The sequence below is a fragment of the Wolffia australiana genome, chromosome 10, assembly GCF_029677425.1.
Source record: "Wolffia australiana isolate 7733 chromosome 10, ASM2967742v1".
NCBI classification, from domain to species: domain Eukaryota; kingdom Viridiplantae; phylum Streptophyta; class Magnoliopsida; order Alismatales; family Araceae; genus Wolffia; species Wolffia australiana.
The window spans coordinates 3,960,626-3,974,065 of NC_135844.1; the positions used below are offsets into that span (position 1 = coordinate 3,960,626).

At 43.0% G+C, this 13,440-nt stretch overlaps 1 protein-coding gene across 1 annotated transcript; it reads left to right on the top strand.

The window, feature by feature from the left end:
• The first annotated feature begins 7,229 nt into the window (after positions 1-7,229).
• On the top strand, positions 7,230-13,180 carry LOC144708882 (uncharacterized). The gene is made up of 12 exons (XM_078582329.1): positions 7,230-7,318; positions 7,467-7,528; positions 8,424-8,492; positions 8,585-8,666; positions 9,539-9,609; positions 10,026-10,127; positions 10,211-10,300; positions 11,843-11,917; positions 12,013-12,045; positions 12,137-12,217; positions 12,607-12,675; positions 12,833-13,180. Exons 1-12 carry the CDS (start codon positions 7,264-7,266, stop codon positions 13,004-13,006), a joined length of 963 nt encoding a protein of 320 aa, XP_078438455.1. The 5' UTR covers positions 7,230-7,263; the 3' UTR covers positions 13,007-13,180.
• The last annotated feature ends 260 nt before the right edge of the window (positions 13,181-13,440 follow it).

Sequence of the window (13,440 nt, forward strand, 5' to 3'; positions counted from 1 at the left end):
GTGAGTTCACTGGTGCTCTCAGATACCTCTACTCATCATTGTGCATCTTAAGTGAGGTTTTATAAATTTTATTGTAGAAGCTAAAATTGACAATGACAAGGGTTTAAAATTGCATAAATTTATCCCTATTTTTGGCTTTTCAACGTGGGTGAGAGGTAGATGGGATGAGGCTGTGGTATCACCGTGACCTTTGATCGGACAAGTCCAACTGTCGGCAATGGTGATGGAAGAAGAGAGGGAGGTAGGAGTATAGGAGGTGAGGCTAGAAGGTGTAACGGTCATGTGTTTGGAGGCCCTTTAGTCAATAATCCATGATGAAAATGAAGACACAAGAAAAGGCATGTGTACCTGACATGGATGGGGCAGATGTCACCGAGTGAAAGGAAGATCTGGGGAGCCCTCGTTATTGTCTTACTGCATCCATCTCGCCTGGTGCGAGTGTCACGTGAAAAATATGTGAGGGGAGGCTAGATGGTGGCGGTGCGACTGGAGCGACCTGAGCGGCTGGAGTCTCCAATGCTGCCTGCGCGGTTTGAGGTCGCCCAAATTATTTCCAACACTTGTTGGAAGGATGATTCTGTTTGCCACAATATGAGCATGGTGGAAAGGAGTTACGTCCTTTCCCACGAGGTGGTCGACCACTATCCGTCCGCGGAGCGGGGAATGTAGATGCGGCCAGAGCGGATGGGCAAGAGAAGTCCCTTGTGAGACCTATGGTACTCTAGTAGATACTTGAAGTGCAGTTGAGAAGATATGTGAGGAGATGGATGGACTTAATCCATCAAGGTACGCACCTGCGATCGATTCCCGACGATAAAGCTACACTATTTGTATGCCTGTCGTGATGGGCTGATAGATAGCCAATTCCTAGATTATTGCCTGAATGCGTCCAAAGTGGTTCTGGAGAGTCGAGTCACCCTGCGTGCACAATATGAATGCTTCGAAGATCCCCATCGTGCGATCGGAGTTACTCCAATTTATGTACATTCTCTCCAGCGTAGCCCATAATGGTTTGGCGCGGTGGATTCGAGTGAGGAGTTCAGCGTTTGGCTGCTCAATACTCTAAAGCATCCACGATATAATAGCTGAATCCAATGACTCCTACACTGCATATTCGGGTGATGTCAGGCTGGGAGGCTCCGTCATCAAATGGTGACTTAGGTTGTGAGACGTCAAGAAATGTTCAAACCCTGACGCCCACAACCCCTAGTTGTTGGCGTTGAAGATATATGTCGGTCGGTGCAGTTGTGCCGTGATGGAGTGTCTCCAGGTAGCTTGTGCAAGTGGAGACTCCAATGGAGAAATAATCCCTGTTAAGAGATTTGAGTTGCTCGGGTTGTCCATATCTCAAGACTGAGTGTTGACGGATGATTGGACGGGCAGTCCTAAGGTGACACCAAGGAGGACAACGCCAAGGAGATAGTGTCACCTGGGCTGCGTAGCTGTCGACGAGGAGATGATCTTTGAGAAGAGCAGCACCGAGAAGCCACTCTATGAATGGCGTTGAGGAGGGCAACACTCGGAGCTTTGAGGACATGGCACGCCGAGAAGATCTCTTGCTACAAGGAAGCATTGTCGCCAAAAGGAAGAGATAGACGGTCATCATGAGAGAGAGCTGGCAGCGCTGGTTGGCGAGGAGAGAAGATGATCACCACAAGGAAAACAGCCATTGTGAGGAGATATGGCGGCGCTGGTAACGTCTGAAGGAGGTGGTACCCTTAAGGATCACGATAAACACCAGAGAGGAACTACCGGAGAGATCTCTCAAGCGATGCCAAGAAATGTGGTCATCCAAGAAGGAATTGATGACGAGAAAACCGGCAATTGTTGGAGGGAATTGCTGGCGAGAATTGCTGGCAAGAAAGAATTGCTGGTGAGAATCTCTGGCAAGAAACCGCTAGAGAGAAACTGCCAGGAAGAACTCTCAGGTGACGCCAAGAAATGTGGCCGTCCACGAAAGAATTGTTGGCCAGAAAAATTGGCGAGGAGAATTTTCCACCGGAGAAAATTCACCGAAGAAGATTGACGTAGGATGACTACGGGGTAGGCGAGGATGGGCGGGATGACAGGACTAGGGGTAGGATAGGCGTGAGGGATAAAACAATCCACAGAAATTCACGGTCGGATCCGGACTTTAAAACCGATGAAAATCTGGTGGTGCAGCTCCGACCCTTATCGAGGGCGGGAGTACTGTCTTCCCCCACCGCGATGATGCCTAAGCACCGAAATCAATACGTTGAATTCGCGTCGCGAGGAAACACTCGAGAGGTAGGTTGAAGAAGCAGAGAATCCAAACCAATTCAGATTCCGACGGCGGTGGAAACTTCTCGAGAAAACACTGGACGGAGAACACGTCGACACCAAAGAGTTCAGGCGTACCTCAGCACTATAGTGCATGAAGAGGTTGCGGGCAATTCTGAACGTGACGAGGCTAGGCGAATCCGGGCGTTGAGCGGCCCACTGGACGAGGACGAGGCTGGACGTTCCGGGCGTTGAACGGCCCTGGATAAGTGCGGTTGTCGTGGGCGCAACGTCAAGCGTGGGCGAACACCCGCGCGCGCGAAGCGCGCGAAGGGTGCGCGGAGCTCACAGAGCGTGCGGAGCAGCGCGCGTGGGCGCTGAGCGCGCGAAGCGCGCGGAGCGCCGGTGCGCGTGCGGAGTGCGGTGGAGCGCACCCGAGCGCGCTTCGCGTGTGGCTTGAAGCGCCGACGGCGTCCGGACAAGGGCAGCCGGAGTGCGGTCTCGGGCGGCCCTGGCAAAGGCTGTCGGGGCAGGCGAGGACGGCGCGCGGACGGCGCGCGTTTGACGCGCGAGCGGCGCGTGGGCGAAGCGCGAGCGGGGCGCCGACGATGCGCGGGCGGGCGTCGGCGATGCGCGGGCGGCGCGCGGGCAGCCTGGGTGGTCCCTTGGCGGACTACCTGGGTAGCCTTGGACGAGAGAGAGAGGATGAGAGAGAGAAAGAGAGAATGGAGAGAAAGAGAGAGAAGAGAAAGAGAGAGGAGAGGGGAGGCCGACGTCGCAAGGCCGCGGTAGTGGCGGCGGCGGCGGCGGCGACGGCGACTAGGGTTTGGAAGGTGGAAGATAGTGGAGGCTGGGCAATCCTCCAAGAAGAGTTAAACAAAAACTCGATTCTTGAATTATGATTGCCTAATGTTTCTTGAAAATAATGGCCTATAAATAGGCCTTGAAGGAAAGAGAAAATGACGAGAAAATAAAGACGTGCGCCGTGTCACGCCAAAGGGCAGTTGTGGATCTGCCTCTAGTGTCGTGTAATGACGCGCGTAGGGACGTGCGTGGTTGGAGACGTGCTTGTCGACGGTTGTGGCATGTTGACTTCGGTTGACTCCGGTTGACTGTGGTCCATAGCGGGCGTGTTGACTCCGGTTGACCGAGGTGATGCGTTCGGTGCTGAAGTGTTGGCGTCCTCGCCATCAAAGATAGTGGCAAGAAAGATCATGAGAAAGATTCGCCGCTGGAGAGGATTCAGCCGAAGGAGATGGTGGCGAGGAGGATTCGCCATAGGAGAAGAAAATGGTGGCGAAGAGGAGGAGCCGCCGGAGACGATTCGTTGGAGAGGACTCCGCGGGAGGAGATGGTGGCGAGGAGGATTCGCCGCCGGAGAGGAAGAACCTAGTTTGCTGGCTTACCATGTGAATTAGAGAGAATTGAATCGTGTTACTTCCGAGTGATGTGACCATGTTTCCTTTCATAGAGAGAAACATAGTGAGAGAGACGGAGAAGAGAGAGAGAGAGAGAGAGAGAGAGAGAGAGAGAGAGGGAGAGAGAGAGAGAGAGAGAAGAGAGCGATAGCTGAATATGGGCCAAAAAGCCATTTACAAAATAGGTAGGGCTAGGCCTTGTTTAACAATATCAAAATTAGGGCAAATATTCTCATATATCCCCGGTTTTTTAAATCGTCCGCGATCTATCCCACATTTTTTTTTCACGCGATCTATCCCTCGGTTTTTAAAAGTTCCGCAATCTATCCCAGGGTTTTTCGACGCTGACGTGGCGTCCGACGCGGATGGCGAAGTGGGCAGCTGGGGTGACCGTAATAGACGTGGCATCCAAGTCGAACGCCACGTCCGCGTCGAAAAACCGTAATAAGTCATCATCTTCAAGGAGAGAGAGAGAGGGAGGGAGAGAGACTGCAGAGAGAGAGAGAGAGAGAGATCACGGAAGAGAGAGAAAGAGGGGAAGAGAGAGAGAGACTGATCACGGAGAGAGAGAGGGAGGGAGAGAGAGAGAGACCGCAGAGAGAGAGAGAAGGGGAGAGAGGGAGGGAGACCCGGAGAGAATTAGAGAGAGATCGCGGGAGAGAGAGTGAGAAGGTGATCGCAGAAGAGAGAGAGAGAGAGAGAGATCGCGGAGGGATAGAGAGACAGTGGGGTTTTTTCCCGACGATGACGTGGCGTCCGACTTGGATGCCACGTCTATTATGGTCAGCCCACTTCGGCGTCCGCGTCGGACGCCACGTCATCGTCGGGAAAATGCGAGATAGATCGCGGTTTTTTTAGAAAATCGGGGATAGATCACGGACGATTTAAAAAACTCGGGATAGATCGCGGAATAAAATAATTTGGGGATAGATCGCGGAACTTTTTAAAAACCCGGGATAGATCGCGGACGATTTAAAAAACCGGGGATATATGGGAATATTTGCCCTCAAAATTATGATGATGATATTTATTTCAATGGACTTAAACATGACATGAAAGTATGATTGTCTTGAAGTCCACATAATATCTATCAGTAATAATTAAAATGGTCGTCTTATTTCAAGTTTTGAATCCACCACACTACGCACATCGGACTAAAAAAATGGCTACACAAGATTTCCAAGTCCTCATCACCTAACAGCCTTCTTAGTTCATGTCATTTTGCTTGCAATAATGTATGTCATGTGGCAACGCCCCATCACACCAGAAATTCTAGAGCCAACATCCCTTTTTGGAATTGGACCAAGACCTTGGTTTTGGAATGTGGATGTAACAAGCATCCCAATAATACGTGCTTGTGACCAAGACTATTGATCGGGCATTGATGAGGAGAAACAGGATTGCAAGACAAGTCACATCAGGAATTTCCATCACCTTTAAAAACCCATTTTGGACATTTTGTACTATTTTCTACCTAGGTTCTTTATTTTCACTTATGATGCCCAGAGTGTATCTTGGATTCTATGCTAGTACACTAGAAATCAGCTCAGAAGGTCTATAAAATCCCAATAGAGGTCCTTGATCAATTTTCAACCAACGTTTTCTCTCCTCATCCTTCTCGCCTACCTCCATGTAGTTTAACTTTAGAGCGAATTACTTCTTCCACCAATATTGTCTTAGAAAACTCATCCCATATTATTTCCATTCCTAGAATCCAAGAGGAAATATTGGCAAGCACTCCATCAAGACCATCTATTCCACGTCCATATAGATCAAAACTGATCCATCTTGAGCTTATTAAAGTCCACAATTTAGCCTCCAACAGTTGAAAGAGAACCTGAAGGTGAACACCAATCTTCAATTTTCTCCTGGTCATAGAATTATCCCATGATGGTGACCAAATGCACGTCAAGGAAATCCTCTTTCATAGATGTTTATCTCGTCCATGTATATTCTATTTCCTCTCTACCTATATTTTGTATCCTTCAATATCTTATGGATATGGTTCATTTTGATAACGAAGACCCATATCTTTCCGACCATAGCCATTTTATCTGATTCAGAGTTGATTCAGAGTTGATTCAAATTGAGGTAAAAATTGACCTAACTTTCAGTCAGCACCCTATATTAAGTGTTCAGAACTGGAGGAAATATTTTGATCAATTTTTAGCTATGATTGGAAGGTCCTTTCTGAGAAATTAAGACCTGAAATCCTTGTGGATCGGCCTTACCAGCATGTGTAAAAAACTATCAAAGTTTTATGGAGTCAAATGTCCCTAATAAATACTATATTTTTCTTGAAGGATCTTATAAAAATGAAGGCTGGCCAAATAAAGAAACTGCACAAGTCAACATCATTCCGTTAAACTATTATGTTATATAGATAACATGTCATCAATACCCACATATAATTGGGTATACATATGACCAAAATCAAAATTTTCATATTAATATAAAAATAGCCAGTGTTGACAGAAGCGAAGCCCGGTCCATTAAAGACCAAACACTATAAAAAAAGATCTGCAAGAAAAAAATTATAACCACATTTTCATATTAGTTTGTGTCAAGTAATATGATATTGATTGACATTGACTTCTTAAACATAAAAATTTCATTCCAAAAAAAATTCCATCTGGACTAAATTAGACATTTCTAGTTGATTAGTCTCCACAACTAGAACATTAAGGGCCATAAGTACTTTAAAACTCATTTCATCCAATGTTTATTTTTAGTGTCATGATAGACTTAGCAATGTAAGAAAACGGTGATGAAGAGTAGCCCATTAATAAAAAAAATAACCCATGTTGACAGAAGCGAAGCATGGTCCATTTAAGACTGAACACTATAAAAGGGGATCTGTAAAAAAAAATTATAACCACATTTTCATATCTCTTTGTGTCAAGTAATATGATATACATTGACTTTGACTCCCTAAACATTACAATAAAAAAAACTTATCCATAGCTATTTATATACTTTAAATCTCTAAATTGATTATTCTCCACAAGTAGAACATTAAGGACCATAAGTATTGTAAAACTCACTTCATCCTATCCTTATTTTTAGTTTCATGGAAGACTAGGAATTTAAGAAAATGTTGATGAAGAGTTGGTCCATTAAGATAAAAATTTAGCCCATGTTGACAGAAGTGAATCCCTGCCTATTTAAGACCGAACACTATAAAATGAGACCGGGGAAAAAAAATTATAACCAAATTTTCTTATCAGTCTGTGTCAAGTAATATGATATACATTGACTTTGACTCCTTGAACATAACAATTTCATTCCAAAAGAACTTCCATCTGGACTAAATTAGCCATAGCTCTTTATATACATTAAATCACTAAATTGCTTATTCTCCACAACTAGAACATTAAGGGCCATAAGTATGGTAAAACTCATTTCATCCTATCTTTATGTTTAGTTTCATGTTAGACTATCAGTAAAAGAAAATGGTGATGAAGAGTTGGCCCATTAAGATAAAAATTTAGCCCATGTATACAGAAGCGAAGCCCGGCCCATTAAGACCGAACACTATAAAAAGGGATCTGAAAAAAACTATCACATCGTTCCAACTCTGGGAAGGCGTTTCGAAGAGGGCGAGATGGCGATGCAGACGGGGATGTCGTCGTCCAAAGTCCTCATTCTCGTGGGTGCAGGTCAGTCTCGATCTGATGAATTCAGCTTTTGCAATCGGCCCATTCGATTTGATGGATAAAATTGTCAACATGGTCAGCTGAATCGACCGATTTTTCCTCTTATATCGTTTGAATTTTCTGCTTTTTTGATGTAATTTGATTGACTTAGGTCTAACGGGGTCTGTTATATTGAAGAGCGGTCGGCTTTCGGACGTCATATCGGAGGTTCAGGTAATCATCTGCTGAAACGCGTGAATTGGGCAGGGAATTTTGGTTTTCCGGATAAGGAATTGGGGTTACACGTATGAAGTGGTTGGTAGTTATGCGTGATGATTACTCGAATACTTTATTCCCAGACTTCCCATTACAGGAATTTAGATTGGGGATGAACAATTTCAAAAATAGTCGCTTGGGCTCCATTATCAGTTATTCATAAACCTCCCTTAGTAATTCACTGATTGGACATGCTTTATTTTGATATCTAAAGTTAACGGAAAATCATTCGCGTATTTATTTTTCCAGGAATGAAAGAGTGGTACAGCTCGTCAAAAATGAGTTTACATGCTTTAACAATAACGACCAATTTTGTAGATTCATTCTTCAATAATGCTGATACAGTATTTTCTTTGAGCTAAAATCACTTTGATGGTACATCAAAACGTGCACGTGAGCACTCAAATTTGAATGTATTTATCCCTTAGGAAGTTCATGACGCTTATGAAAAAGTTTGTAGAAAGCATGAGCATCACTTGAATCTTTCCTTGGAACTCCCATTCAAATAATTTAGCAAAAGCACTTCAGAATAGTGGACATTTTTTCTGTCTCAACTCCGGAAGTATCTGCATTTTCGATAAGATTGGACATGTACTATTTCGATACAATCTGGTTGAATTCCTTCATTTATTTGATGGGGAGATTTTTTCGCGTGAGAGCTTCTGTATAGCCTTGTAATATCACTGTATCCAGATCATATAACGTGGATGATCCAGAGAATCAAAAACCTGAAGTTTTGTGAAATTTGCTCTCTTGGAAGAGGAAAGAATATTCAACGAATTGTGCACATTAAGAATGTGTTATTCTCTGCTTGAGTACAATTTAATCACAGAAATTGCGTCAAAAATTTCAGGAACTAATAAAGGGAATAAATGAAGTTGATATCTCGACACACTATGACAGTTCTCTTCTTGCAGCTCAGGTATTCTTTCTACTTGTTTACAAAGAAATTTTAGCATTTAATATGATGCCTTGATGCTATTAAGTGCTTAAATTTCCTTATGGATTCAATAGGTGCGCCGACTAGCCCAAGAGGTTCGAGAATTGTCTTTATCCCGGCCTATAACCATTGTAAATGGGAACCAGACTCCAAGTGGTATGTGTTATGATCTACTAAGCCCACTAGGGGCATTATCGTCTTCTCGAATCCCTCTTGCATTTCCCTTTAAGGATGTAGCCCTCCTCGTTGGAGGGCAGGAAATTTACTAGTTGTTTCCTCTCGGTACCCCCCCCCCCCACCCCATAACGTCTACTTCGTCGAGCCCACTCCCTCTGACAAAGCCCACTCCGCCGCACGTCTGTCGCCCTCGTCCCCCTTGGCATCGTCCACTCCACCAGGGCCATCCCTTCCAATACGATCCCCAGTTGGGATCGTATCAGTATGTCTGAAACTCCTAGTTTCTAATAGATTGGTACGCCTTTATGTTTGTTGTATGACAAGGTGAGAATGCCCAATTAATCTTTAATAGGGTGTTTTTTACAAACTTATTATCACCTATGGGGTTTGGGAACGATGAAGAGTTTGTCATCTATGAGGGAAGATGATGAATTGTCCTTGTCATTGTCCTCGTCCATGGCCAGAATGAGGAGGAAGAAATCTTCATTGTCATCCTAGAAGCAGACAAATGACGAGAATGCTATTACGTCATCATCTGAAAGAGTAAAAATAGAGGGATGAGAGAATGATTATGGGTTGCCATTGTAGTCTGTCACTAAATTTCAGATAACCTCGATGATGGACTCATCATCGTCGTTGTCTTCTCAGTGAAGAAAAAGGACAAGATAAGTGATGACTTGCAGGTTGACCACCGTTCCGGGTGGTCTTCCTTTAACTCTTCAAAAAAGAAGGATAAATGATGACTTGTCAATGTCCTCTAGTCCTCATCCACCAGCAAAGCCTAATGGCATTTTCTCAAATATCTTCCCCAATTTCTCAAAAGCTGACTCTATGTTCCTTCTTCTATCCAGGAAATTTGGCATCTTACATACTACCAGCGGCTGCCATTGGTGCAATGGGTTACTGCTATATGTGGTGGAAGGCAAGGGTCTACCGTTGAATAATTAAAGCCAAATATCCTTGATCCACTATTTTTCCTCTCTAACCTCTCTACTTCAGTCGTCAAATATAAGATACTAAATTCTCCGCGGTGAACTTCATATTGAAATCCACAGGGAGTATGAGTAGAAGGAGAGATGGATGAGAAGCGATAGATTAGAGACAAAAATGATGAAGAGAGTAGGTAGGAACCCGCTTGCTCTGGCAGTTGGGCATGATATGAAGATGGAAACAAACTCAGTTAATACTAGGAGTACCCTGTTCTTATAGAGGGATAGAGACCATATGGAAAAAGCTACTTAACAAAAACCCCGACTTCTAACTCCCCTAATCAATGTCAAGATGTAGATTCTTATGTATTTTCTTTCTGCCAATTGGATAATATTTTCATGTTCGCAGGGATGGTCCTTCTCCGATGTTATGTTCGTGACAAAAGCGAATATGTCCAGTGCTGTTGAGTCCGTATCAAAGCAGTTAGAGCAAGTATCAGCTGCCGTATCTGTATGTTTCTGGAAAACTGACACTACATCATGCTTATTGTGAACATCATGTGCCTCTTTTCTTTATGTGCTTTCTTGTTTCAGTCAACAAAGAGATATTTGACTCAGAGACTTGAAATTTTGGACGGGAAAGTAGAGGATCAAGCAGAGACGTCAAAGATCATCTTGAATGAGGTTGATTAAGGGAAAAATTTGTTTTCAATTTAATCAGCTTTTGTCATACTTTTATTTTCGTTACATTCTGCCTCTCACGCATAATGGGAAACTGATAGTTTTCTGGATACAAACTAGAACTGAACGTTGTAAAAGAGAAATTGACAACTATAAATAACCCAACATAGAACCAGACAAGAGGGAGAATTCAAGAGAATTATTGATAGAGATCCCAAGAGCTGTATCAGCAACTTGGGGTTCCACAGACTGCTGTGGCAGCTGTAGGCCCATATTGGCATCTGTAGCTTAGGAGGATCTCTCTTGTAAAATCGAGATGATAAAAGATCAAAATGCCTACCAATAAAAGGGAAATTATGATAGATGCCTCATTGGATATTATTTTGAATCAAGAAAAAGAGAAAAGAAGAACTAGATGAGAAGCTAGAATGACCTAAGCCTCAAGGATTACACAATATGGAAACTCTTGCCCTCATGATAGAGGGATATGGATAACTAGTGCCCTCAAGAGACCTCAAATGATCATTCAACTGGTGTGTTGTTGCGGTACATTATTAGCATTTATGATCTTCTGGTGAAGCCAGATGGTTACGAACTTTCCCACCCAATTATTTATTTGGCCCTTATAGACCTATTCGGGCCTCCTTTGACAAGGCCTTGACAGGACAATGTAAAGTTTCCCTAACAATAAAAGAGCAAAATGTCCGTAGTGCCCTGTGTAGAAAACCAGCTAGCAAGAAGCTTCAATGGGAGGTTGCTGGAGGTTCTTATAGGAGAGAAGAACCAGGAGAGAGTAGACGTAACCTATTTAGGGGTAGTCTCATCATGTTAGCCCATAACGGCATTTTAATCTGTTTGATTATTATGTATTTCCTTTAAATAGGGAGGTTCTCCCTTTAGGAGGGAATCCAAGAATGAAATAAGGTCTCTTGTCTCTCCTCGCCATGTCTACAGCCTCTCTCTCTCTCTACGTTCCCCGTCCCTAGTGATCGTCTCTACATCAACGCGTCTTCAGGCAGCTCCTCCACGGTCGACCCTTGCCTCATCTGTTTGACCTCTCCTTGAATCATTCCCCTTTCTCCTCTCTATCCCGGGAACCTCTCCTCCTCGTCTATTCCCTTCCCCGACAAGAGCCTACATCCATGTTTGTATCAGAGGTTTCAGGATGTTCTTTTAGGAGAGAACCAGGAGAGAGTAGAGAGATAACAAAAGCAAGAAGAAAAGCTGGGGAGAAGATAGAGCAGGTTTAGAGTCCGGCTAGTGGAAAAAGGGATAAGTCAAAGCTCAATTCACAATAAGGACTTTCTACCATTTTACAAGAGTAGGTATCCTAGAAAAAATTACAATAGACTCCAAATGTCAACAGGCTGAAATCAACATAATTAACCTTAAAATTTCTGTGAATCGAATCAGAAATTTTCGAGTTGGATAATTGTCAAATCTTTGATGGTTAAGGAGTTTTATGCTTTTGCATTAGTTCATAAGTTCAAAAACTTGATTTGATGAAATATGGTTGTCTTAAATGTTCTGTATAATATGGTGCAGGTGAACGGGGTCAAATCTGATCTTTCTCAAATCGGATTTGACATTGAGTCCATTCAAAATATGGTGATGGGCCTGGTGAGCAGCTAGGGACCCCTTACATTTTCTTAATCTTTTTTAATTCTTTTGGTTGCTTCTCACCTTAAACCGATATTCTGGGTGATGGGAATTAGGAAGGAAAGATTGGTCTCATTGAGAACAAACAGGTACCCTTACTTGGGACATCGATTGTCAGATTAACACTCCTGTCTACAAGAAAAAATATATTTAATGGAATTTGTTTTTGAAACTTGATAGGAATATGTGAACAGAGGAATATGGTATCTGTGTCAAGCTACTGGAGCCTCAATGGATGAGAAGAACTCTAAGCAAATTCAGGTTTCTCCCTTTTCCATCTGTTTCAATGAATAAAAAAGTTGTCAAATTCCATTTCAATATCCATATTTCTCATTTTATGGAATTATCTGGTGCTAATGTTCCTTATCAATGATTATTGTCGCAGTCACTTTAATCTTTAGTCACTATTACATTCTGTGGGATGTAATGTTCATCGCTGAGAGAGAGATGAAGAGAGAAAGAGAGAGTGACGTACAAGGCATGTGAAGATTAACAAATATTTTCGTTACACAATGGGTTGAAGTTTCTCTGCTTATCTCTGATGCATTTCCCAGAATATTGCCGTCTTGAGGGCTTATTTTTTCAAAAACTGTAAAGAATGCATCAAGAACATCAAAATTATTCCAATCATTTATCCTTCCCTATGGCAGGATGTTAGCACAAAGCTCTTACTGGATGTCGACAGATCAACATCAACCTTCTCCACTGCACCAATCAAGGTACCAATCATCCGAACTTTGAAAAAAAGTTTGGCATAATTATTATTGAAAAGTATCATTGAAGACCTCTACCTTTGAAAAGTATATGATTGTTTTGGAACACAGATTCCTACTACACCTTCAAAAGTATTATTGAACTCTATATCGACTTTTGTAGGGTCTACAATGCCTCACTGAATCCACTGGCAAGGTGGATTCAAGCAACCTGAAGAAGAGCTCCATAATAAATAGAGGTCTATCTACCTCATTCATGGGAAATTTTCATCTCAGAGAAGGTAATCTTGTTGATAATTGCCAAACTTCAGCACCAGTCAAGGTGCCCACCATGTGAGGATGTGCAGGTGTTTCTTCCAGAGGGGCCACCGAGCAACGAGAGAGAGAAAGAGAGGTAAATAACTCATTGAATGGATACTAAAGTGTTATATATGATACTCCATTGTGTAACTTGATAGGCAAAGATCTGATCTAAAAAATTGTATATAAAAAATTGAACCCTATTCTTTTATAGGCCGTATAGTATAGCATAGACCATGTAATCTGATAGTGCCCTAAGCCAATTCAATATGTAATTGATTGTAAAACAGAACACGCACCTCAAGTAGAACCATCATTTGTAGTTATTTTCCTGTTTCAGGAGCTTTCTTAGATAGATTTATTCTGTCCTTCGTGTCTTGATTCTTTAGTTGAGACTGTCCGGTGAATGACTGGTGTTTTCCTGAACATTTTGATTAGTCGAGTTGCTCTGGTGAATGTGGTCTTGGGCTA

Excerpts from the sequence above, each read along its gene's own strand:
- LOC144708882 (XM_078582329.1), top strand. The coding sequence starts at position 7,264 with ATGGCGATGCAGACGGGGATGTCGTCGTCCAAAGTCCTCATTCTCGTG. Across the intron at positions 8,493-8,584 it reads GTTCTCTTCTTGCAGCTCAG|GTGCGCCGACTAGCCCAAGA; the intron begins GTATTCTTTCTA and ends TGGATTCAATAG. Across the intron at positions 10,301-11,842 it reads CAAAGATCATCTTGAATGAG|GTGAACGGGGTCAAATCTGA; the intron begins GTTGATTAAGGG and ends AATATGGTGCAG.